Source organism: Ovis aries, chromosome 20, assembly GCF_016772045.2.
Source record: "Ovis aries strain OAR_USU_Benz2616 breed Rambouillet chromosome 20, ARS-UI_Ramb_v3.0, whole genome shotgun sequence".
Lineage (NCBI taxonomy): Eukaryota > Metazoa > Chordata > Mammalia > Artiodactyla > Bovidae > Ovis > Ovis aries.
Window position 1 is genome coordinate 11214138 of NC_056073.1, and position 24662 is coordinate 11238799.

The following is a 24662-nucleotide window of genomic DNA, read 5'->3' on the forward strand; positions in this document are numbered from 1 at the left end:
GTGTTGTGTTGAACAGTTAGCAACTCTGGACCGTCCGGTCAGTTATTGATTTTCCTCCACCGATTGAAAAAATCAGATTCCGAACGGAAAGAGGGGAGTGGGAAGGATAATAACCAGAGTGTCATTGAATTGGGAGATGTTAAAAATGGGCAGCAACCAATACATGGGCCCTTATATTTAGGTCAAAGATTTATATACCTAAGTATATATGCTCTTTTCAAAAAATATTTGACTCAATAACCTCATTACCCCCAAAGAAAACAGCACCTTCTCCTTCTTCCCAGAGGTCCCTTTCTTTACCTGCTTCTTCCCCGGCCCAGGAGAAAGAACTTTCAGCCCCGCCTCCCACCTCGTCCAAGCTCCGCCTTCTCGGTTCACCTGTGTGCCCAGCCCCTGACGTCACTGTTCGGCTTCAGCGGCCTGCAGGATTCTGGCTCCCGATTGGTCCGTCTCCCACAGCCTGCGCAGCCCACCAATGGCAGCGGCGCTGGGTTGGGGGGTGCCCACATCCAAGATGGCGCCCCCGGGAGCTGGGAGCGGGTGACCGGCAGCGGGGAAGCGGCCTGAGCTGGCCCTGCGATTGCGGGGTCCTGGGGGCATTTCGCTGGGTAGCCCCTGGCCCGCCTACAAAGCCTTCCCCGGGCCGGAGCAATGGCCGCCGAGAATAGCAAGCAGTTTTGGAAGAGGAGCGCCAAGCTGCCGGGGAGGTGAGCCCAGGACGCTGAGAGGAAGAGGAGATTGGATCAAACCCTTCTAAATCCTAAGCCCTAATTCCCGCGGGCCTGGGGCGCCAGCGATCCGAGAATGCTGGTTTGGAGAACCTGGGCGTGGGGCGGGGGGGAGCTGGGACTGCTTGGTGGCGGCAGGACGGCTGTCAGGCAAAGGAGTGGGCGGCGAGCTTTGGAGATGGTTGGGTGTGGGACCAGACCCGGGTCCGGGGGCGTCGGGCTCTTGAGGGGCTTCCCTCAGCCGGGAGGTGGCCGGAGTCCGCGCATAGGGGACAGTGGAGTTGAGTGAGTAATCAGTGTCGGTTCTGGGTTTGGAAGGCTGTCCTCAGAGCTGCTTCTCACTTTAAGAAGAACTCCTACTTGAGAGGGCAGGGGTCTTCACCACGCACAGGTGGTTGTTTGCACGAGGATGGCCCCTTCACTTGCCCCTCGCCCCTGCACGTACGAATATTTCTCCTGGACTCCTAGAGAGGTTCTGGTGGGAGCTTGAGACCGTCTGCCGGGGGGCGGGGTGGAGGGGGCGGGGGGATAAGAAAAGTGAGGGAAATTCTTCAACTCGACCTCACTTTAAGATATCTTGAGTTGGTCCTTTCCCATTAGGAACTATTACAGGATAACTTAGGATCGAGATGATTTCTTTAGCATTTTCTAAGGATTTGTCATACCCCAGTGGCCTCTTCTCCTCTGCCTGGTAATGCTTCTTGTGCAAATGCATTAAATTCTTTCATTCTAGAGTTGTTTAGGTGGAGAACAGATTATTTCTAAGATAATCTCCACTCCCGTCCCACCCCTTTTTGGTATACGTTGAGACTCTTTAACAATTGTCCATTCGTCAGTCTACTATTGGTTTATAGTTTCAATTTGTTTGGGGGTAGTGCTGAGAAGTAAAAGGAGGAGTGTATGTTTCAATCTTAAATTTAAGATTTCAGCCAGCCACAGTCTGTTTGACGATGAAATTCATGATTGATTGTACCCCATGTGCTACCCTTCCTGGCTGACTGATAAAGGGATAACCCTTTAAACCTGTAGCTTTTTTGGTTTGTTTTATCAATAGCAAGAGAGAAATCAGGGTCAGTGGTGGCTATATGGTGGACTTATTTATTGATAGGATCCTGTTAGACAGTCAGGGATCAGTTTTTCTTAATATAGTAAAAAAAAATAGGGTAAGGGAATTCAGAAATAACTTCAGATTGAAATGTTGTGGAATAACAGTGTTAATGCTAAAGACTTTTATGTTTTTAGATAGGCACTACTTCCTGCCTACTGATTCCTTTTCCTTCCTGGTCTAGGGAGCTCTCCAGTCTTGCTAACTGCTGTTCTCCGGGGTTTTCCATGGTGAGATCATTAAATTTTGACATCAAAAGTTAGATCTATAGGAAAACTGTTAAATCAGGAAGCAGTATTTGATATGTGGGATATGGCATAATCTTTTTTGTGCCTACCAACTGCTGATTGTTACTAACAGTTTTTATTTTCTGTGTTTCCTCTTTTGGATTGTAGAAGCAGTCATCTTTTTTGCAGAGCACTATTTTTTGTGAGATAGGAAGAGGGATCTTTTCAGTTTCTTTAAGTTTGTGGCTTCCTTTTTCATTTTGAAGAGGAATATGAAAGGATAGAGGAGAGAACATTTGAGTTCTGAAAGCTTTGGATTATTATTGGAGTGTTATCTGTGTGATCAAGGAGAATTAATCTCTTTAAGCCTCAGTTTCCTTATCTGTGAAAAGAGGATAAAAATACTTTCTTCAAGATTCCATTGTGGATTGAATTAAACATCCTATTTGTAAAGCACCTCTTGGGGCTGGTGCATGGGGATGACCCAGAGAGATGTTATGGAGAGGGAGGTGGGAGGGGGGTTCATGTTTGGGAACACATGTAAGAATTAAAGATTTTAAAATTAAAAAAAAAATAAAATAAAACAATGTTTATTTATAGTTGCTCAATAAATACTAAGTATTTCTGTTATTATTAGAGAAAGTATACATTTAAAAGAATACTTCTCTGATCCTTATTCCAATAAGAGGTATTTATGTTCATTATTTATCTTAAGACATTAAAGTGTTGCCATGATTCATAATGGTGTTTAGTACCTTGCTTGTTGAAGAGAAATATTGTTCAACTATGCACTTTTAGCAAGAAGCCCTAGGAGCCCTTGGTTATGGGAGAAAATCAAAATTCTTTTAGAGAGAAAGTGCTTTGATGTAAGGAGAATATTAGTACATTTTCTCAAGAATAGAACTTTTGCATTTGTATTCTTTCGGGTATAGTGAAGAAAAACTGTCTGGGTGGAGAAATGACACAGATAACTGTCTAGGTCCATGGCAACTTAGAAGTGAGACTAGCTTCCCCTTTGCAAATTGAAAGGTAAAAATTCAAAACGATAGCAGATGACTTTCAGTTTCTTTGATCATGATCCAGCAACCTTAATTACAGCAAATAGGAATTTTATGTAGTAAAATAGCCTCAAGTTCAAAACGAATTAAACATCCTTCTGTAAAATAACAGCTTTATTGAGATAATTCACATATCATAAAAATTCACCCTTTTGAAGTGTATAATTTGGTGGTATTTAGTACATTCATTTAGAGTATAAATGGTTTTGTGCAACCATCAACACTAATTTCAGAGTATTTTCATCACCCCAAAAGAAACCTCATAGCCATTAGTAGTCACTCCTCCTCCCCACCTCTCTCTGGCCCTTGGCAACCACTGATCTTTTTGTTTATATGGATTTACCTATTCTGAACATTTTGTATAAATGGAGTAATGTAGTAAGAGGCCTTTAGTGACTGGTTTCTTTTACGTATAGTGTTTTCAAGGCTTATTCTTGTTGTGGCATGTCAGTATTTCATTCCTTTTACAGCTGAATAATATTTCTTGTATGCAGGTACCTCACTTTGTTTATCCATTCATTAGGTGATGGACGTTAGAGTTGTTTCCACTTTTGGGCTCTTATGAATAAAACTGAAATCCGTGTGCAGGTTTTTTGTGTGAAAGTATGTGTTTTCCATTCCTTTGATTATATGTAGAATTGCTTCATATAGTAATTTGATGGAATTAAACATCTTTATAAGTGCTCTCTGTTATTCATAAGAGCCCCATGTGCTTAATATATCAAATGGTCCTTGTGTGGATGCCTAGGAAGACAGGAGGCAGTATGTACCATGTGGTTAAAAATACAGGCTCTGGAAACTTGAAACTAGTAGATAAATAAGTTCTGGAGAGATAATGGACAGCATAGTGATTATAGTCAACAACACTGTATTATAATCTTCAAAGTTGCTAGGAGACTAGAACTTAATTGTTCTTACCACAAAGAAGAAATGTTAATTATGTGACATGATAGAGGTGTTAGCCAGTGTGACAGTAGTAATCATACTGCAGTAGAGCTGTCCCTCAGCGTCTGGGGAGAATTGATTCCAGGACCCCCTTGGGTACCAAGATCTGCAGATGTTCAAGTCCTTTATATGAGGTGGTGGTACAGTTGACCCTCGATATCTATGGAGTTTGTATCCATCCACAAATTCAACCAACTGTGGACCAAACTTCAGAGAGAGACTATAAGTGTACTGAACCAACAGAATGTACATCTTAAACTTACACAAGCTTATGTGTCAATGATATCTCCACAAAGGGAGAAAAAATGGAAAAGAATGCAAGCTCTGGAACCTGGTTTCAAATCTCAGCTCTGCCACTTTCTGTGTGACCTTGGGCAAGTTACTTAACCTCTTGGTGCCTTAGTTTCCTCCTATAAAATGAGGACAGTGTGTCTACCTTATAAGGCTGTTAATGAGAATTAGATGAGGTAATTCATGGAAAGTACATAGAAGGTACTCAATAACATTAGCCATTATGAAAATGCTAGTTGTGATTACAGTAGCTTCTATTTTTATTTGTTTCTCCTCCTTGCTCTAGTTTCAGAAACTCGAATTGAAGAACTTTGATTAGTGGTGTGTCTGGAGCCCCGCAGTGAGTCCTGGGTGGAAAAAATGCTGCCTGTTGTTGATTAGGTGGAGGGTTTATGGGAGCACGTAAGAGCCTAATGCAGGGTCACTGCGACTGTCAGGGGTTCATTAGCAATGAGGAGTATGGTTTTGAGCAGTGCGTCTCAAACTTTAATGAATCACCTGGAGGGGCTTGTTAAAACATAGATTGCCAAGCCCCACTTCTGAGTTTCTAATTCCGTCCATCTGAGGTGGAGCACCAGACATGGAATTTCTGAGAAGTTCCTAAAGGATACCACTCCTGCTAATCTGGGAGCTGCACTTTGAGAACCACTGAGTAGAGAGCCTTGAATTAGATTGAAAGAAACCCGATTTCTGATGCTGGATGCTTTTCCCCAGTGGATACTGAGCAGTTTTTTTTGGCCATATCATGTGGCCTGTAGGATCTTAGTTCCCGGATCAGGGATCAAACTTGAGCATGGAGTCTTAACCACTGCACTGCCAGGGAAATCCCTGGATACTGAACAATTAATGCATCTCTGTTTTGCTGTCTAATAGCATCTCTTACATAACACATCCACGCAGAACTCTTGATTTCCACATTTGCCCACTCCTGCAAATCTACTCTGTCCAGTCTCACGTAAATAGTCCAGCCATTCACCAAGTCCCTCAGACCAAAAATCCTAATGTCTTTCATTCTCTTTCTCTTCCTGCTACATCCGGTTCATTGGCAGGTTCTGTGTTGGCTTGTCAGATTATATCCTGAATATGAGCAGTTCTCATCACTTCTACTCCCTACTTTCAGATTCAAACTGAGTCCTCTCTTGCCCGGGCCACTGCTGTACCTCCTGCCTCACTGGTCTCCCTGCTGTGAGTGGGGGCTTCCCTTGTGGCTCAGCTGGTAAAGAATCCACCTGCAATGCGGGAGACCTGGGTTCGATCCCTGGGTGGGGCTGTGAGTGGAGTCGGTGCCCCTTACCCTCGTTGTTCAAATCAGCTATAGTTAAAGAGTCTGCTGCAGTTAGTACAGGGACAGGCCATGAGGTCTTCGACTAGGGTAATGACAATAAAGGACAAGTTTGGGAATACCTAGAGGACTTGGTAAATCACTGGACTTGGGGAGTAAGGGAGAAAGGGGGGCTAAAGGGATATCACCCTCAGGTTTCTGGCTTTGGTGGTCAGGTAAGATTGTGGTGTCTCATCCTCAGAAAGAGCCACAGTTTAGCACAACATGCTAACTACTCCATGCTCAATTTCCTTATCTATGAAATGAAATCTAGATTAAGTGAGCTCTGAGGTTCTTACTGGTTCTGAAGTTGAGTGTTAAACTTGGCAACTCCAACTCATGTCACTGGATGTTTCTTTTCTGCCCTGTCAGTCACAGAGGTATGATTGATAGGTAAGAATAGCTTGGGGGTGGGCGGGGAGCTCTGAAGGTAAGTTTTTCTATCTTGTGCTTTGGAAAGTGGTGAATTTCTGGCCCCACCACACGTCTGAGTGTCACGAAATTATAGAATGTTATAATTCGACCCTGAGAGCGCTGCTGATTGAGGAAACTGAGGCCAGAGAGGGAAAGTAGCCCCAGAGCACTCGCTGCAAATTTCTTGACTCCTGGTCCGCACTCTGCTGCTGCCTCCCCCTTCCCTCAGTCTCTGCTAAGATTAAAATAACCCTGTCCAAGCACCTCATCTGGTTCAAGGATGTAGATGCTTCCAGTGAAAGTATGGATGAGACTTGGAATAGGAGAGACAAATGTGAGCCAAACCTGGGCTAATTCCCCACAATCTCATCCCCAGTCTGTCTGGGAAGGGCTTCTCCCTCTTTTTAAGGAAAAGTGGGCTTCCCAGGCGGTGCTAGTGGTAAAGAACCTGCCTGCCAGTGCAGGAGACATAACAGATGGGTGCTCAATCCCTGAGTCAGAAGATCCCCTGGAGGAGGGCATGGCAACCAACTCCAGTATTCTTACTGGAGAATCCCATGGACAGAGGAGCCTGGTGGGCCATGGTCCATAAGGTCGCAAAGAGTCAGACACAACTGAAGTGACTTAGCACACACGCACGTGTGTTATTAAAGTCAAGGAGCTCTTTTAATATTCAGTGACTCTGAGAAGTGTCTGATTCATTGAATTACTTAGGAGCCTGTAGATTTTTAACTGAAACCTTCTCTGTCATTTGGTCGTTTTTCGTAACTTTAAAGAACCTGATAGTAGACTCAGTGTAATGGTCCCAGCCTGTCTGGGCAGGTACATTACAACCTATTCTTAGCTTGGAAATGCTTTACTGATTAAGTCAGTGACTAGGAGATACTGAGTTATCACCGCAGCAGCGTGGATCCCCAGTTCTGGAAGACTTCCATCGAGTGAGCGTATGACCCTGCGTTGAGTGCCAGCGTGTTTGGCTCCAAAGTGGATAGCTCTGTTCCCGTGTTTGCTTTAGCTCCTCTGCCAGTGCTGAACAAACACCTGTTGATCTTTTTTCCTATCAAGCTTTTTGCACTGTTCCAGCTACGTACACCAGCTATGCCAACACGTTCTGCGGTGTTGGTTTATTGAAGAGAACAATGGAGGTTGACCCAGACTTCTGCTTCATTTTTTCCTTTGTTGTGGCACAGTCCGTGGCCTTGTTTTCTCCGTATATGCAGTTTGGTTTCTCTGAGATACAGTGTGAATCCTTCTTCATTTTTAGGTATAGCTAGACAGGAGTCAACTTAAACAGAGGCCTGGATTCTTCATCGTTCCAGGCTTGACTCACGGAGTATTGTTGAGTGCCTGCTGGTATGTGTCATGCTCTGCCAGGTGGTGAGGAGACTACAGAAAAGGACATGGCCCCACCACTGCGCTGTAGAATCTGAAAGGACTCGGCAGCTCAGCTTCCCCATGGAGAGGATGCTCAGTGTTACTGTCTTTCTGGTTTTTCCACTGAAGCATATGTTACTTTTGTAATCAGAAAAACTGGAAAGCGGAGCTGGGTGGAAACACACTGTTGAGTGAGAAAAGCAAGATGTAGACTGGTATGTATCGTGTGCAGTCTTTCATGTAAAAGTTTTAAAACATAAAAAAAGATACTGCAAAAAAAATTTTTTTAAAGATATTGCATGTTTATGGATACATGAATATATGTAAAAGTATGAAAACAGATGGGAAGGATTCTGTATCCACTTCAGGATAGTGGTTATCTCTTGGGGAGGCGGGGGAATGGGCCTGGGGACTGCAACTGGAACTTCAGAAGCCTCTTTAACACTTTATTTTCTTAAAAAAAGAAAAAGAAATGTGACCGGCGTTAATTATTTGTTAAGTCAGAGTGATGGGTTCGTGGGTGTTTGTTATATCTTTCTCTATACTTTTCTTTGTTTTTGAAAATGTGAGTTAAATGCCTTTTACTCTTGTGGTAAAGCAAATGTTTTTTTCAATGTGTGTTGGAGAAATCAGCCAGCCAGCCATGAACTTCAGTAAGATTTAAAGTAGCATTTATGATTTAGCATCAAAGTAAGTTGTAAATACGGTGTGATGCCATTTATATGAAGTTTTTCAAACATGCAGAACAATACTCTGTATTGTTTCAGGATACATGCATCGGACATATAAAAACAAAAATGAGGATGAAAAATGCCAGACTCAGTGGTTTCCTGAGAAGGATTGTGCTGGGGTTTCGACTCCATAATGTCTTATTTCTTACGTAGGTGTTGAGCACCTACCTGGGTATACTTTATGTTATGCTCTAAATCTAGTTTACTTAAAAAAATAGTTTATTCTTTAAAAGCAGTGTAAGCCTCAGTTTCTGTGTTTTAGGGAGTCAGCAAAGGCATGGGTTAGTGGATGCTGGGGATAGATAGGCGCAGAGAAAGTCTCATGGGGCAGAGGGTGTAGAGTTTGAAGGAATGTTTCAGGATGGTAAGATTTTTAAAATGAAATGGGGAGAAGAGCCCGGCTTAGCGTTTGAGGTTAGGGTGTGTGGAGGCCGGCCTGCTCTAGAGTGGAGTTTGGGTCTAGTAGAAGCGTATCGCACAGGTTGGTAGGTGAATTGCACATGCCCGGAAGTTGAGCACCTTAATCACCAGGCTCTTTCCGTTTGTCTTCATTCAGTCATCTGGCCTTCTCTCCCTTTTCTGACTTCTTGCCTCTCCTTTTTGAAATTCAGTAAACGGATAAATTATCCAGAGTGTTCCAGGTACAGACACATTATGGTTTAGTTCAGGAATATGTTAATTAAAAATGTTAACAGATACATTATGATTTTAGTTCAGAAACAAGTTCAGTTTAGGCTCTGATACCTTTGTTGATAAAGTCCATTGTTTATCTTGGCCTTTCTGGCTATGCCAGCACTCTGGGCTGACGTCTTTAAAAAATAGTCTACAGTGATGTTAAGGTTGTTTTCCTGGGTGATTATTGATGGCCTTTAGCTCCTAAACCTGCGCCATTAGGACTGCCTTTTTTCCTGCTGTATTCCTGGCAGGTGGTAATACGCTCTTATGGAAAGAATCTAAGGATTCTTTCTTATTCTGCTACTGTCACCCAACCCAACCTTCCCATTAATATCTTCCTGCAGAGTTTATTCTCTGATCTTTATATTTTGCTAACATAGAAGCTTATGGACTTAGTTCAAGTGTACTCATCTTAAGAGTATTTGCAAATGCTGAAATACGAATCAGAGGCCCTTTGGGTTTTCTAGTTTGTGCTTTTTGTTTTGTCTAAGCTTTCTCTCTCTAAGCCAAACTTTCCTGTATTCTTTAATCCTTTTCTCTCTTCTTTTCCTCTGCCTGGGAAACTGTAAACACATTCACGTAGCATTGTTTGTATTTCTGTGGTAGTACATGTGATGGTTTGTTTACAAATTACTTAACAACCTTCCATAGATGTTCGGAAATCTTACTACTAAACAGGTCAGGGCCCTACTCATAGCTAAAGATTTATACACAAATATTCCCTTTGGAATCTTAGAAATCAATGTGAAAATGATCAGATTGACTACATTTTTATTTGAAAGCAACTTTAGGATCCCATCTTTATGTCAAAGTACTTTATGTCAAAGTACTTTATGTCAGAGGTACCTGGTAAACCTACTTGTTCTGTTTTCTAAATGTTAGTAAGAAATAAATTACAAAGATCAAGGGGAGGAAGAAAACCATTTCTTAAGCACTGAGTGTGTGCCAGGCAGCATTTACCTCATCACCTGCTATTATTGCTTAACTACCTGTAGGAATTGTGCTGAAGGACTTTTTACACTTTATCCCATTTAAACTTCCCAGTGCTTTTGCTGCTGCTGCTGCTGCTGCTAAGTCGCTTCAGTCGTGTCCGACTCTGTGCGACCACATAGACAGCAGCCCATGAGGCTCCCCCGTCCCTGGGATTCTCCAGGCAAGAACACAGGAGTGGGTTGCCATGTCCTTCTCCAGTGCATGAAAGTGAAAAGTGAAAGGGAAGTCGCTCAGTCGTGTCTGACTCTTAGCGACCCCCTGGACTGTGGCCCACCAGGCTCCTCCGTCCATGGGATTTTCCAGGCAAGAGTGCTGGAGTGGGGTGCCATTGCCTTCTCCTCCCAGTGCTCTTAAGATTGCTTAATTTATTTCTTAGACAGGTGATCATGTATACAATACTAACGAAAGGTATAAAGAGGTTTGCACTGAAAACTTAGTCTCTGCCCCAGGGCCCTCCAATCATCGGTTCCACTTCCATACCACTGCTTCTGAGTCTTATGTGTTCTTTCAGAAACGCACTGTAAATACATAAACATAATCATATGTAAGTATGTGGATATATTTTATTTTAAAGATTTTTACACAAAATGGAGTTATTACTTTGCATATAATTCTGCATCTTTTTTTCAATGAGTGTTTCATGTCAGTGGATATAGAATTACCGCATTCTTTTTAACAGATGCGCTGTAGTTGATTTTACCAGTCCCATTGATAATAATCCCTTTTCTTTTAATAGATAAGTTCGACCCATATATATTTATTGGAGTGACAGATATATTTGGTTTCAGTTCTATTTTTAATATTTTCTTTTAAAAAACTTTCACTATCAGGACTGTACTTGCTTTGGGAGGTGGGTATATTCTGGTGTAGGTTCTGATGATTTGAAAGAGTTATCTTTTTATTCTAGTGATTGTGTGTAATTTTATACCACGTGTCCTCAGACAGTGTCTGTTGACACCCTACCATGAGTAATGATGAAATTAGTATTATTTCCTGCCTCCTTCCCACCTGCTTTTAGTTGATTATAGTTGTTTTTCTTAGTTTCATTTAAAAATAAATATCTTTAAATATTTATTTAAATATATTTTATATTTATCTTTATATGTTTATAAATATCTTTAAACATACCTGTATATTAGGGCATCAGAGAACAAGATGGCTGAATGGCATCACCAGTGCAAGTGGACATGAACTTGGGCAAACTTCAGGAGCTGATGAGGGACAGGGAGGCCTGGTATGCTCCAGTCCATGGGGTCACAAAGAGTCAAACATGACTGGGAGACTCAACAGCAACAACGACATACCTATATGTTACTTGAACTGCCAGTCTTTTGAGCCTTGTCAGTAAAAGATGAGGAAATCAGTCTACTTATTTCAGTCCACTTCTCCTCCGTCCCACTTTAACATTTGCCAGTTACGTTATTTTTGCATTCTCTTCTGCAACCAGAAAGCCTCAAATTTAAGGCTCAGTCTTTACAAAGTTTTGAAAATTTATGTACTTATTTACTTTTGTCTGCCCCGGGCCTTGGTTCTATGCGGGGGGCTGCTCTTTAGCTGTGGTGCAGGGCCTTTGGTTGCAGAGTCCAGGTTCTAGGTGGGCGGGCGGGCTCCAGTAGTTGCAGTGTGTCTGCTCAGTAGTTGGGATTCGCCGGCTCTAGAGCTTGGGCTCAGTGGTTGTGGCGCACTGAATTCGTTGCACCAGGACGTGGGGAAGCATGTGGAGTCTTTGCAGAACAGGGATCGAACCCATGTCGCCTACACTGGCAGGTGGGTTCTTGTCCACCACTAGCCTTTTACCATAGTGTCTCCAATTATCATGTTATCAACTGAAGTTTTGCCTCTAGTAGTTTCTTCAGGAAGGAGTCAAGGAAACCCGATTCCCTGAGTTCTTACATGCTGAAGCATGCTTTTCTCTTGCCTTTGTACTTAAGCCACAGTTTGGCTTAGTATGCAATTATTTCAGGTCACTCTTTTTTTTTTCATTTTTTTAAAACGGTGAACTACTGTAGAAAAGTACATGAAACAATCGTGAGGTATGGTAACTTGATAAACTTGATAAATAATCAGAAAGTGAACGCCCCGGAAGCCCCCGTGTCTGTTCTCAATCACACCTCCTTCCTTCTCCCCCAGGAGACAACCACATCCTTTTATGTTAATCACTCTGTGCTGCCTTTATTGTGTTACTAGTATGGATGAGCCCTAAGCGATAGAAATCATTTTTGCCAGTGTGTGAAGTATGTATAAATAGAATCATACAGTATTTACTCTTTTATTTTTTGCTTGTTTTTTTTTTTGTTCAATGTGACATTTGTAAGATCCATTCACATTACTTGCAACCTTACTCCATTTATTTACATTGCTGTAAAGTGTTTTATTATATGGACACATGAAAGTTTTATTTCTCTGTTGATAGACTGTTGGGTTATTTCTAATTTGGAGCTAAAAGGATCCATAATGCTATCAGTTCAGTTCAGTCACTCAGTCGTGTCCAACTCTGCGACCCCATGAACTGCAGCACATCAGGACTGTCTATCACCAGCTCTCGGAGTTTACTCAAACTCACGCCCATTGAGTCAGTAATGCCATCCAACCATCTCATCCTCTGTCGTCCCCTTCTCTTTCCACCTTCAATCTTTCCTAGCATCAGGGTCTTTTCAAATGAGTGAGCTCTTCACATCAGGTGGCCAAAGTATTGGATTCAGCTTCAACATCAAAGTCTCAGCTTCAACATCAGTCCTTCCAATGAATATTCAGGACTGATTTCCTTTAGGATGGACTGGTTGGATCTCCTTGTAGTCCAAGGGACTCTCAAGAGTCTTCTCCAACACCACAGTTCAAAAGGATCAATTCTTTGGCCCTCAGCTTTCTTTATAGTCCAACTCTCATATACGTGCATGACTACTAGAAAAATCATAGCCTTGACTAGACTGACCTTTGTTGGTGATGTCTCTGCTTTTTAATATGCTGTCTAGGTGGGTCATAGCTTTTCTTCCAAGGAGCAAGCATCTTTTAATTTCATGGCTGCAGCCACCATCTGCAGTGATTTTGGAGCCTCAAAAAATAAAGTCTGTCACTGTTACCATGGTTTCCCCATCTATTTGCCATGAAGTGATGGAATTGGATGCCATGATCTTACTTTTCTGAATGTTGGGGTTTAAGCCGGTTTTTTCGCTCTCCTCTTTCACTTTCATCAAGAGGCTCTTTAGTTCTTTGTTTTCTGCCATAGGGTGGTGTCATTTGCAGATCTGAGATTATGAACACTTTTATATGTGTTTCCTGATACACATATCTTTGTTTTTCTGAAGACATATATATATGTGTATCTTTAGTCTTAGGGTATGCATGTTTTGTTCTTCCTCAATATAGCCAGACTTTTTCATAGTGGTTATATCAGTTTATACCCCTGCCAACAGTTGTGAGAACCCCTTGGGTCACTCCTCTCTTGATCTGTGGTACTGCTCCCCTGTCGTGTAGTCCAAGTGGTCCTTTGGGGTAGGCGATATTCCAGTTTTGCAGATAAGAAAGCATGTTCAAAGTGGTCAGGTAATTTAGTGAAAGTTTATAGTGGATGCCACAACCTGCATTTGAACTGTATTCTGTCCAACTGTAAGCCTTCCCATGCTGCCTTTACGGATAGAACTTGCTGCTAATTGCATAGGGTGCTGAAACCTCACCAGGGAAGAAGATGAATTTTTTTTTTTAAAGAGTAGGTTGCTGTCTTTTGGCTTGGGCATAGTTGTTCTTGGAGATCACCTGTTTCGTAGAGTCCCTTCCAACATTGTGATGCAGGCGGTACTCACCCAACATATCTACCTTCCTGACAACTTGTGTCTTCCTTTTTTTTCTTGCTTTTAGCATCCAGCCCGTGTATGGAGCACAGCACCCTCCTCTGGACCCTCGGCTCACCAAAAAGTAAGTCAAGATATTTTTCCTCTCATGCATGTACTTCTAAAGCTGTGGAACCCTTCCCTACGTTGTAGAAGTGACAGTTTCTGCTTTGACCTTTTCTAGCTTCTCCTCTGTTCTGTTTTGGATCAGAAGATGAACAGTCTTCTTACTTCTAAGCAGTCTGTTACTAAGGGTAAAATTAAGTTACATCAGAGATCTTTTTCTTACGTTGGAAGGTGGTTTATGTAGGGTTTCTCTCTGTTCTGTGAGAAGGTCTTTATTTGGTAAATATTGTCCTAAAATTGGCTGATTGATGATCTTCTGGCTTCTGAAGACCATGCTTCTGAAGATCTATAGATAGATAGATAGATAGATACACCTCCCCTCTTCCTTACTTCCTCTCTGAGAACCAGGGCAAATAGAACTTAACTATGAAGCTGTCATTCTTCAGGTCCTTTTTCTCTTTGACACACTCAAGGAAACCCAGCCAGATGGTGGAGTTAAAAGATCCCTGGAGGCTATTTCTTCCAGTAAAATTCTAATAAATTATTTTCAAACACAGAAGCGCCCTAGTTAAATCCCAGATGTGTGGGTGTGTTTTCATACCCCCAGTTATCACTTTATCACACCTTTCTCTCATAGGCCATCGTTCAGTCACAGTAAGTTTAAATGATGGGTCATCTTCTCACATGTTTTAAGAACTTTGGCCTCTCTCTTTTTGCAGGTTTAATCTTAGAGTCTTACCTCTAGGAAAGCTGTCATTTGTAGCGAAAGCTGAATGATTTAAGAGGTACAGAGACCTAGATTTCATCCTTCTGGGGCCCGTGTCATAGTAGCCACCCTTTCTTCCTTCATAGTCAGTGGGGAAGTAAAGAGAATATACATTAAAGTATTTTGAATACCTGGAAAAATACCTTACAAATATGCATTATCAGTATTTTAATATTCTTTTAATAACTTAACTGAATGTGTGGTGAACTTTTCTCTAATTCCACCAACCCATTCTTTTTTCAATCTGGCCAATATGTAGAAGGGACAGTCTTCTGAAATACTGTGAAGCAGGACTGCTGTCGATTTCTGTAAAATGCAGTTTTGTTTTATCTTTTGAATCAGAAATTGCCAGCGAAGCTCTCTGAGGGCTGGGACTTTGTTTTGTTCACCAGCGTGCCTTAACACCCAGACAAGCAGAAAAGAAAATTCAGTCAATGTTACTATGAAACGTTTATTGCCCTTGTTTTAGGCCCTAAGGTACTATTAAATATTTATGGAAAGAAGGAATGAAATCCCTCCATTTACTTAGACAGTAGATTTTTCTCTAACGTTTCTTAGTAGGTATCTTGTATTAGATCTTCTCAAGCGGATACATGTTTTCTGTGCTGTTTGCGTAATATTTCCATTAAGTATGGTGGGTTCTATTTCCCAGTTTTGCTCACAGTGGACTGTCTGGTTTGTTGGCCAGTGGGGCAGGCACTGTTAATTACCTACCCGGCCGCCTTCCTGACCCCTGCTTCGTCCTTGCTCAAGACCATCGATGCATTCAGCTCTTGAACAGGCAACAGAGTCCTTAGAGTAGGCATCTGGGTTAGTTTAAGCCTTTTGTAATAATTCCTTGGTAATACCAGTGACTAATTTGTGATGGGCTCATCTCATTGGTTCTGGCCAGTGAGCTGTAAAAGGAAAGTCTGAAGGAGGGTTTTTGGCAGGATTTTCTTTTCCAATCAGAAAGAGATGATTTTGTGAAGAAAGCCACTCTCTGCCTCCACTCACATTTCCTGCTTTTGCGTGTGTTAATGTGAAAATAAGGTGCCAGAAACTCTTAACAGTTAACTTGTAACCTGAGGGAAAGACAAGAGAATTGCAGACACACCAGCTCAGTACCCTGACATCATGGTCTTTACGATTTAAGTGTCAGAGTTGAGTATTCTGTTCTTTTAGCCAGTTCTGTTCACAGCCAGGATTTGTCCATGTTTGTAAGGCAGTGGGGTTCACTGTCCTGTTTTATGTTTGGTTCAGAGTCACCATACCTTGCCTGCACCTGTCAACAGCTGAGTTTTCCTTGAATCTGTATTTAGAAAGGGTCTTAAAATATCACCATTTCCCAAACTGCAAAGGCAAACTTTATATACTCTTGTTTTACACCTGTTAACAATATAAAACCATGAATGTTTCCACTGGTCATTCAACAGAATTGCATTCATGTGACCAGTAGAAGTAGTTATTTAGCTCTGTGATTTGGGAGGAATATAATTGTCACCGAATAAATTGCGTCCCCTTTTTTGTGGGTGCGCACATGGTGGTTTGGTATTAGCACTCGACAGTAAGGGACAACATGTAGGTCTGCACTGGACCATTTTACAATTCCAGATTGTTACTATAAAACATTTATTGCCCTGATTTTAGTACCTTTGTTGGGACATTTTTATTGCTTTCTATGATACATGATTATCGTTCCACTTTAGGCCATTAATTACTGAGTGGTTAATCCTCATCACAGCAGAAGCCTTAACGTTGGATCTTCAATCATCTAAACTGCACAAGCACAACCAGTTATTCCCTGTCTGTGTATATTGACTTCCATTTGCCAAATTATTGCCATTAGTGATAATACTGCCTGCAATAATTTTTATTGCTCAGATAAAACTAGTCTTACCGCAGAGTGGCCCCATTGGCCACCTGGTGGTATGACAGGCTTCTAAATTTATTGTTTTCTGAATTGATATCCTAGTTCTAATTCTAGTTTACACGAAGCCCCTCTAGTTATTGACATGACTGGGTTTACCAAATTCCCCTCTTGCTTACATCCCTTACCAGTGTCAAATAAATTTTTGTCATATTTCTACTAAGTGAACAGCCATATCAGTAAAAAAAAATCAGTATAGTGTTAATGCAATCACAGAGTGAGTGATCTTTTATTTCTTAACCCCTATAACCTGTAGCCACTCTTCTCCAAAATATCCTGTGGTTTGTGTTACCATTTAACAAGCTAGCAATCATCAAACAACTGAGTTTCTCTTAGTGGGTCAGTCATTATGTATTTGTGAGTTTTGAGTGTCACCTGGACTTCTTAAATCTCTTTTTATGCATCACTTACTAACGCCATGATCTTGGGCAAATTACTCAGCCTTTCTGACCCTTAGATTCCTCATCGATGAAGTAGAAATAATGAGGCTCACCTCGCAAAGTTGTTGTGAGGATGGTATCTGTGAAAGCGCTTTTTAAACTGTAGTGTGGCAGACAGCTGTAAGGAGGTGTTTGTATGAGGCCAGTTTGGTTGTAACTTTGGTGTAGTTCTGTTTAAATAATTTTGGTTAAACTTGAAGCCACACTGTGGCATTATTGTGCCTTGGGTTAGTTATAGGTTAAGTTGGGACCATGTTAAAATGAGGCAGCCTGTATGCCAGAGGCATCCGCAGCTAGAATCACCTGGATTCACTTTTTACTGTGACTGCTGGGGTCAAAGGGGAAGAGAGACATTTCTTCTCCAAGAGCCACATCCCGAGATGTGGCCTCTTCCCATTCTGGCTACCAACACACACAGCCTGTTTGATGCATAGAGGAGAGTCTCCCTGCAGAGTTAGGGCTGCCAGCCGTGGGCATGTGGAGATTATAGCTGTGGTGCAGTGTGCTCAGTTTGCTTCGTAACTCCTCTTCCCAGGCTGCAGATCCTAGTCGTCCTCATCTCAATTTATCTTTTTAACCAGTTCTTCCAGGCATGGTGGTTAGAGAGTACAGGTAGACCTGGATTTGGGCCCAGACTTCCTGCTCATGATCGCAGGAAGCCTCAGTTTCCTCATCTGTCTGTAGGGATAATAATAATAGTACCTCCATAGGCTTAGGAATGAGCATTAGTAAGAAAAGTGGTATATGTAAACAGTGGTATAGAGCCTGGCACCTGGTGAACAGCCAACAAATGTTACCTACCATGTACATAAGGACTTCCCTGCTGGCTCAGTGGTAAAGAATCTGCCTGCCACTCGGGTTTGATCCCTGGGTCAGGAAGATCCCCTGGAGAAGGAAATGGCAGCCCACTCCAGTATGCTTGCCTGGGAAATCCCACAGACGGAGAAGCCTGGCAGGCTACAGTCCATGGTGTCGCAAAAGGAGTTGGATACGACTTAGAGACTAAACAGCAACAGCGGAACCACGTGTGTGTGAATTCACCATATTCCCTGTGGAGAACAGTATTAATAAACATAGGAAAGCGTCAAAGCTTTTAAACCTTCCCATCAATGCTGCAGGCCTGTAGCTCTTTCTGCTTCCTCTGAGAGGTATCTCTTCACTGTCACGCTCTTCTTTTTTTTGTTTGTTTTTGGCTGTGCTGCGTGACTTGCAGGATCTTACTTCCCCAACTGGGAGTGAACCTGAGCCCCTGTAGTGGAAAGCACAGTGTCCTAACCCCCGGCCCACCAAGGAATTCCCTCCTCTTTCATTCTTGAGAGCGGTTCTTACAACCTTATTCTGTCCTCAGACTCCTTCCCCTATAGGTGATGCCAACCCCTTCCTCCATGAAGGTCTCTTTCCTAAGGACAGAGCTGACTTCTTTAACTGGCTGATGACTGAGTTTGGGCTTTTGTGAGGTAGGTATCTCTAATTTCTAGCAGACTGTAAATGGGCAGCTTGGACTCTTTCGTGTCTTCTCACCACAGGGAGAGGCAACCTTTCCTCCCTTCTCTCCTCTCCATTGTGTTGGAATAGTTCCTTCCAGTGTCTATTTGCAAAGTGTTCATCTGAGTAATTCCAATTCTTATTTTAGTTTACTTATTTTGAACCTTCATCTGCTTCAAAAATATAGTGAAATACTTTAAATGCATAGAAGGGTTAAAGGAAAAAGATAACAAACACTCACGTACCCACCACTCAGCTAATTTACCTTCTTCACGTGTATAGAAAGCTCAGCATCTGTCAGAACCCAATGCTCAGCATAACCCATCTCTTGGTGCCGTGTTTTAATCCATTCCAGGGTGTCCCTGTTGCTTCACTCAGTGTCAGGCTAACCGTATCCAGTCAGTTCTTTGACTTGAATCAAAATTCAGCTTGATTTTGAGCCTCTTGATTCATGGTTTATTTAAAGGATTCTTTTTGGCCCATGCAGAGCCACTTTTAGGATCTTAGTTCCCTGACAGAGATTAGATCTGGGCCCACAGTGGTGAACAGGCCCAGTCCTAACCACTGGACTGCCAGGGAATTCCCTAAACAATTCTTTTTCTTTTTAAAGATTTTATTCATTTATTTATTTTTTAAATAACACCAAAAGCATTTTATATTGGGATATAGCCAGTTAACAATGTTGTGATAGTTTCAGCTGAACAATGAAGGGACTCAGCCATACATCCCTAAAGAATCCTTAAGACTTCAAGAGGGTATTTAGGAAACATCAACCAGGAGAAAAACAAATAATAACCTTGCCTTCCCAAGCACTTCATATCACTGTTGAATTTGTCATGCGTAGTCTTAAGGTTCACATGGTCTCCAAGGAGGAAAACCACAGCCTCCTGTGTTTTTGTCCATTCTTTTTTGATGCCAGCTCTTTTTGACACATCTGCCTGTTTGTTCTTGACAGCGGACCCTCTGAGTTGAGTACTGCAGGCTGTGGAACTGGGTTCCCTTTCACAGAGGAGAAGCCGTCATAGTGACCAGAATGTACAGCCTCAGCAGGTCTCCAGAGGAGTAATTTGCCTCTGGGTGGATTTCTGACGAGCAGGTTTTTGTGCTGCGTTGCCTCAGTTTTATTTTATTTTTTCCAGTAGGTTTAGAAGTACTCTTTCTTTGGGGATTGACGAGAGCCAACAAAACAACCGTTTCCAGTGATTAATAAAAATAATATGCTCATTGTAGAAAACATGAATAATTCAGAGAAGTATAAAAATTAAGTGTCAACTATCATTCCAGAGCCCAGAGATAAGCAGTGTTAACATTTTTGATGCGTTTTCTTCCTGGTCTTTTCTGTGCACATACTTTTTAAGAAATATAGAGATCATAAAAAATACATAATTTTGGTCCAATTTTCACTTTATTGAGATCACTTTCTAGTGTTATTAAATAGCCTTCACGATGTGATTTTCAGTGGCATCTGGTGGCTGAACCGTAGTATATTTCATCATTTGTAATTTCTAGATGTTTATGTTTGCAGTTTTTAACCAAAATGCATAATACCATTATAAACCGTTTCAGATCACCTTTGTTTGACCCTCTGATTCTCTTTTTTTTTTTTTTTCAAACTTTTACCTTTTTCTTTTGTATTGGAGTATAGCCGATTAACAATGTTCGATAGCTTCAAGTGAACAGCAGAGGGACTCAGCCATACTTACACACCTATCCATTCTCCTGCAAACCCCCCTCCCATCCAGGCTGACACATAACACTGAGCAGGGTTCCATGTGCTACACAATAGGTCCTTGTCTGATTATTTTCTTATGGTCAGAGATTATGAGTCACTTTAAGGCTCATGGTATGTGTTTTGCTAGATTTGTTTTCCAAAAGGTGGTACGACATACACCCAACCTGTACTATTAGAGAGCTGGTCTCACTACATCTGGGTCAGCACCGAGAGGATACGTCTTTGAATCTTTGCTAATTTAGTGGATGGAAAATGGTTTCTCGTTTCTGTCACGTTTGAACTGTTACATTGTGTAATCTCATGTTATCTCTTGCATCTCGTGTGATAAGTTTTCCTTTACTCTGTGTGAGGCCAGTGTTTGAAAATATGCCTGTCATATCTTACTCCTTTTTTGGTGTTAGTAATAGGGTCATTCCGATGAGCTGTGGGAGTTAGCAGTCTGTCTTTATCAATGCTAACAACAGTTATCTTTCAGAATGACTGTTGGACATATCTTGGGAGGTGTCATAGGTATTAGACCAGACTCCTCTACCTAAAGGGAAGAATATCTCTTGGAAATGGGGGACTTCAGCTCTTCTGCCGGAGCCTGGTTTTTAAACTAGAGTTTCCCTGCCTTGCCGAGGGAAATGGTGAGGCATTTTAATGATGTTGCATTCCAGTCCTCAGGTGTAAATTTACATGAGGCTGTATTCTTTGATTCCCTACTTGGGGTATGAAGGATGTTAGATAAGACTCAGTTATAGAAACATCCCAACCACATAGTCCCCTGGAACCAGATAAGGGCCACCAGACCTTAAGGGATTCACAGAAAGAGGAAAACTTCAGGGGGACTTCCCTGGCAGTTCAGTGGTTAAGACTCCATGCTTCCACTGCAGGGGGTGTGGGTTCAGTCCCTGGTTGCGAAACTAAGATCCTGCATGCCACATGGCACAGCCGAAAAAAAAAAGAGGAAACGTTCAGGAAAATTGGACTCGGCTACCTGACTCTTGGGACTAGGCTCTCTTTCCTCAACAAGTTAATTCAGTATTTCTCAAACTCAAGTCATGTACCGTCTTCATGACTTTTTTGCAATACTTTATACTATTATTTATGAAATGCACTTAAAAAAATAAACTTATGTACTCAATTAGATTTACTTTTAAAATAAATCTTACTAGTTCTGTAAGTGGAAAACCAGTATCATTTGCCCCAAATAGGAAATAACCTTAGAAATACAGTGAAACATTAAACAGTCTTATTAATTAAATTCTAAGCCAGATTGTGTTGCTTATAAAATGTTGAACCTGAGGCTGCCCTCACTTTGTTAAAAAATAATCCTAAAGATAGAGTGGGGTCAAACTCGGATCCCTCAAGGGCCACAGGACTTCAACAAAACAAAAAGAGAACAACTTCTGCATTTTGAACCTCAATGTTTAATAACAATACACGTGGGCTACCTAAAATTATCTCCTGTTCTACCAGTAGTCGATGTCCTGCTCTAGAAAATATTTTAGGGTATGTTGCCGTAACAGATTAACTCTGAAATCTCAGTGGATTGACACAACAGATGCTTATTTCTCACTCATGCTTCCAGACCAAGGGAGGGTAAAGTGGCTGTGGAAGGCGGGCTCTGCTCCACCTAGTCGCTCTGTCATCCAGGCTGAAGGAGGTGCCACCACCTGGAGCCTCGCCAGTTATCACAGCAGAACAAGGCTTGCGGAGAACTCACCCATAGGACTTCCTGATGGCCCACTGCACTTCCATTGCAGGAGGCTCAGGTTCGATCCTTGGTGGGGGAGTTCTGCATGCCACATCGTTTGGCAAAAAAAAAAAAAAAAAAAAAAAAAGGGAGAACGCACCCTTGTTCTTTACACTTTGGCTCAGAAGGGACGGCCTCACTTCTCTCCTCAGCCCGTTGGCCAGAACCAGAAGCCTCACCTAAGTGCAGGGCCTGGGATGTACAGAGGAGCACGTGGAATATTTGGAGAGCGATGCTCTCTTTGTTTCATCTGGTTCTGCAGCATAGTGCTGCTCTAGACGCTTCTAGATAAGGAGTGGATGTGGATATTTTCTATTTGAAGAGGGTAATGATTGTGTATGAGATAATTTGTAATACTATTGATAATCTGTTAAGAGAAAGTGGCTGGATATGTCAGACTGTTCCTTGGTAACAGCGTCTCCTTTCTTAAAGCTTCATTAAAGAACGGTCAAAAGTCAGCACAGTTCCTCTGAAAAATAAGAAGGCCTCCAGTTTTCACGAGTTTGCCCGGAACACCAGTGATGCTTGGGACATTGGTGATGATGAGGAAGAGGACTTTTCGTCCCCTGCTTTCCAAACTCTGAACTCAAAAGTTGCCTTGGCGACTGCTGCCCAAGTGCTGGAAAACCACAGCAAGCTGAGGGTGAAACCAGAACGGTCCCAGTCAACAACATCCGATGTACCTGCCAGCTACAAGGTCATAAAGTCCAGCAGTGACGCCCAGCTGTCCAGAAATTCCAGTAAGTCCGTCCAGCTCCCCGCCATAGGCTCTGCCTTTTCAGCAGAGCGCATTTTAAATAAAAACAGGTTCTGGTGGGGGGCATCCCTTAGATTGTCCACTGGATGATAAATAAGTGAGCTGGAGCCTGAGGGCCCTCAGGGGGCCTCACTGGTCAGGAGCTGTGCTTGCTCCTCCTGCCTGGATGGCTGCCTGGCCCTGGGATCCTGGGCTTCACTTTGGACACCCCTGTGTTGCCTGCCCTTCTCTCCTTCCTTTCCCTGTGCTGGGGTCCAGAATGCTTATGGTGTGGCTGCTTCACATTTCTTTGGGCCTGGTCAGGTTGAAGTGTGCTGACAAAATGTAGTTGAAGTTGTTAGTGGCAGAATTTCAAACATGTCTGGTACCGTTCCTCTGTTCTGGGGAAGAGCCCCTAGCAGCAAGTCGTTTCTCTGCTGTTCCTCAGGAGCGGAGTCCCTGTGTCACAGCTCCCTGCCTGCCAGGTCTGGGTGGGGCAGGAGGAGAGCCCACCTTCTCTTCAGGAAACTGGCAGCACTAACCGGTTGAGATGATGGTGGTTTTATGAGATGCTTGGAGACACCTCAGTTCCATTGCTATGTCTGCTGCTGCTGCTAAGTCACTACAGTCGTGTCCGACTCTTTGCCACCCCATAGACGGCAGCCCACCAGGCTCCCCCGTCCATGGGATTTTCCAGGCAAGAGTACTGGAGTGGGCTGCCACTGCCTTCTCACTGCTATGTCGAATGTTGCCCTAACGCATTTTATGGGAGTCAGTCGTTCTGAGCTGGAGGGGGAAGTGCCCTCATGCTAGTGAGAGTTAAAATAGCTGACTGTGGTAAAGGGTGAAAAGGAAGTGGGATGTCAGGCCGTGGCGCGTGTCCTGGCTCCTGTTCTCGGAGAACTTCTTTTACAGTTTCAGACAAGGATGTGCTCCGGAAATGAGGCTGTAAAGCCTGGAAAATCATTCCACAGTCACTTCACATCTCTGATTTGGGCCCCAGTGACGTGCCCAGACAGGCATTCAGTGCCCACTGGCCAGGTGACCACAGCTCCTGGCTGTGGAAAGTATCTTCACATGAGACCAAGGGTCTTCAGAGGGTCCCGCTGTGAGGGAAGGCCCCACCATGGTCCCTGACGAGCTGCCCTTGTGCAGCCAGGACCACCCAGAGCACTCCTGTTACAGGGTTCCCTCCTGTGAGCATCGGTCAGCCAGTCACTGATAACCGGAAGCGGCCTTCAGTCTCAGCTCTGTAGCGTGTGGTCTGCATTTTCTCAGCCCCATGTCACACTAGGCATCCAGACCAAGTGCCCTGTGGCCGTTGAGTCTGTAAACCTCCTAGTGCCGGTTGATAAGGATTCCCTGTTTAGTTCTTGTGCTGACTACTTGTTAAGGCCCAAATATGTAAAGAATGTAAAACAGTCATGAAAGGATGGTCAGAATTTAAAACTGAGTTTTGTTTGGGGGAGTGAAATAAATAAGGGTTTTGGCGTCAGACAGACCCAAGATAACTCAGCTCTCCCTTGCAAATTTCTTAACCTCTCTGAGCTATAGTTCCCTCAAAATCGTGATAAACTCCTGCTGTAGTATGTTGTAAGGGTCAAGTGAGAGGACATAGGTAACTGTGACCAGCTCAGTGCCTTAGTAAGCAGTCAGTAAATGTTAGCGCTCTCCTGCTCATTTCTGCTAGCTACCATCTTGTTCAGAAGTGTCTAGAACCAGATATAGAGTTCAGCTTGAGTCCGTATGCCTGTTATTTCAGTCATATCCCAACAGAACTAAACGCCGGTTCATTTTGGTGAGAAATGTCAAAGCACAGAGGACCCACCTTAGGTCAGAGAGCCTCTCATGTGTGAGCCAAAAACAGGTGAGAGTTGTGCGAGGAATACTGGCCCTCTTAGCCCTCGGGGCAGCCAGCTGGGGCCTTGGTCTGCGGGAGAGCAGCCATCACCTTTCTTTTCGCGATGCGCTTTTGCAGTCATTTTCTATATGCTCTGAGACGAGGAAAGGAAAGGCAGATACTGCCTTTGACTACATTGCCCCCACCCCCAAACTCGCTATTAGACACCCAAGAAAAGTTCCAGGTTGGGATAAAAAGAAA

At 42.9% G+C, this 24662-nt stretch overlaps 1 protein-coding gene across 2 annotated transcripts in view; it reads left to right on the forward strand.

Annotated features, from left to right (window-relative positions):
- The first annotated feature begins 505 nt into the window (after window positions 1-505).
- Window positions 506-24662, forward strand: part of TBC1D22B (TBC1 domain family member 22B) — a 67490-nt gene continuing 43333 nt past the window's right edge. The window contains exons 1-3 of one of the 2 annotated variants that reach the window (XM_004018789.6): window positions 506-707; window positions 13718-13774; window positions 22258-22565. In XM_004018789.6, the coding sequence (XP_004018838.1) occupies window positions 652-707; window positions 13718-13774; window positions 22258-22565 (421 nt within the window). In that variant the 5' untranslated portion in view covers window positions 506-651. Of the gene's footprint in view, window positions 1014-13717; window positions 13775-22257; window positions 22566-24662 lie in introns of both variants that reach the window. The other variant, XM_042237531.2, reaches the window with a different exon arrangement.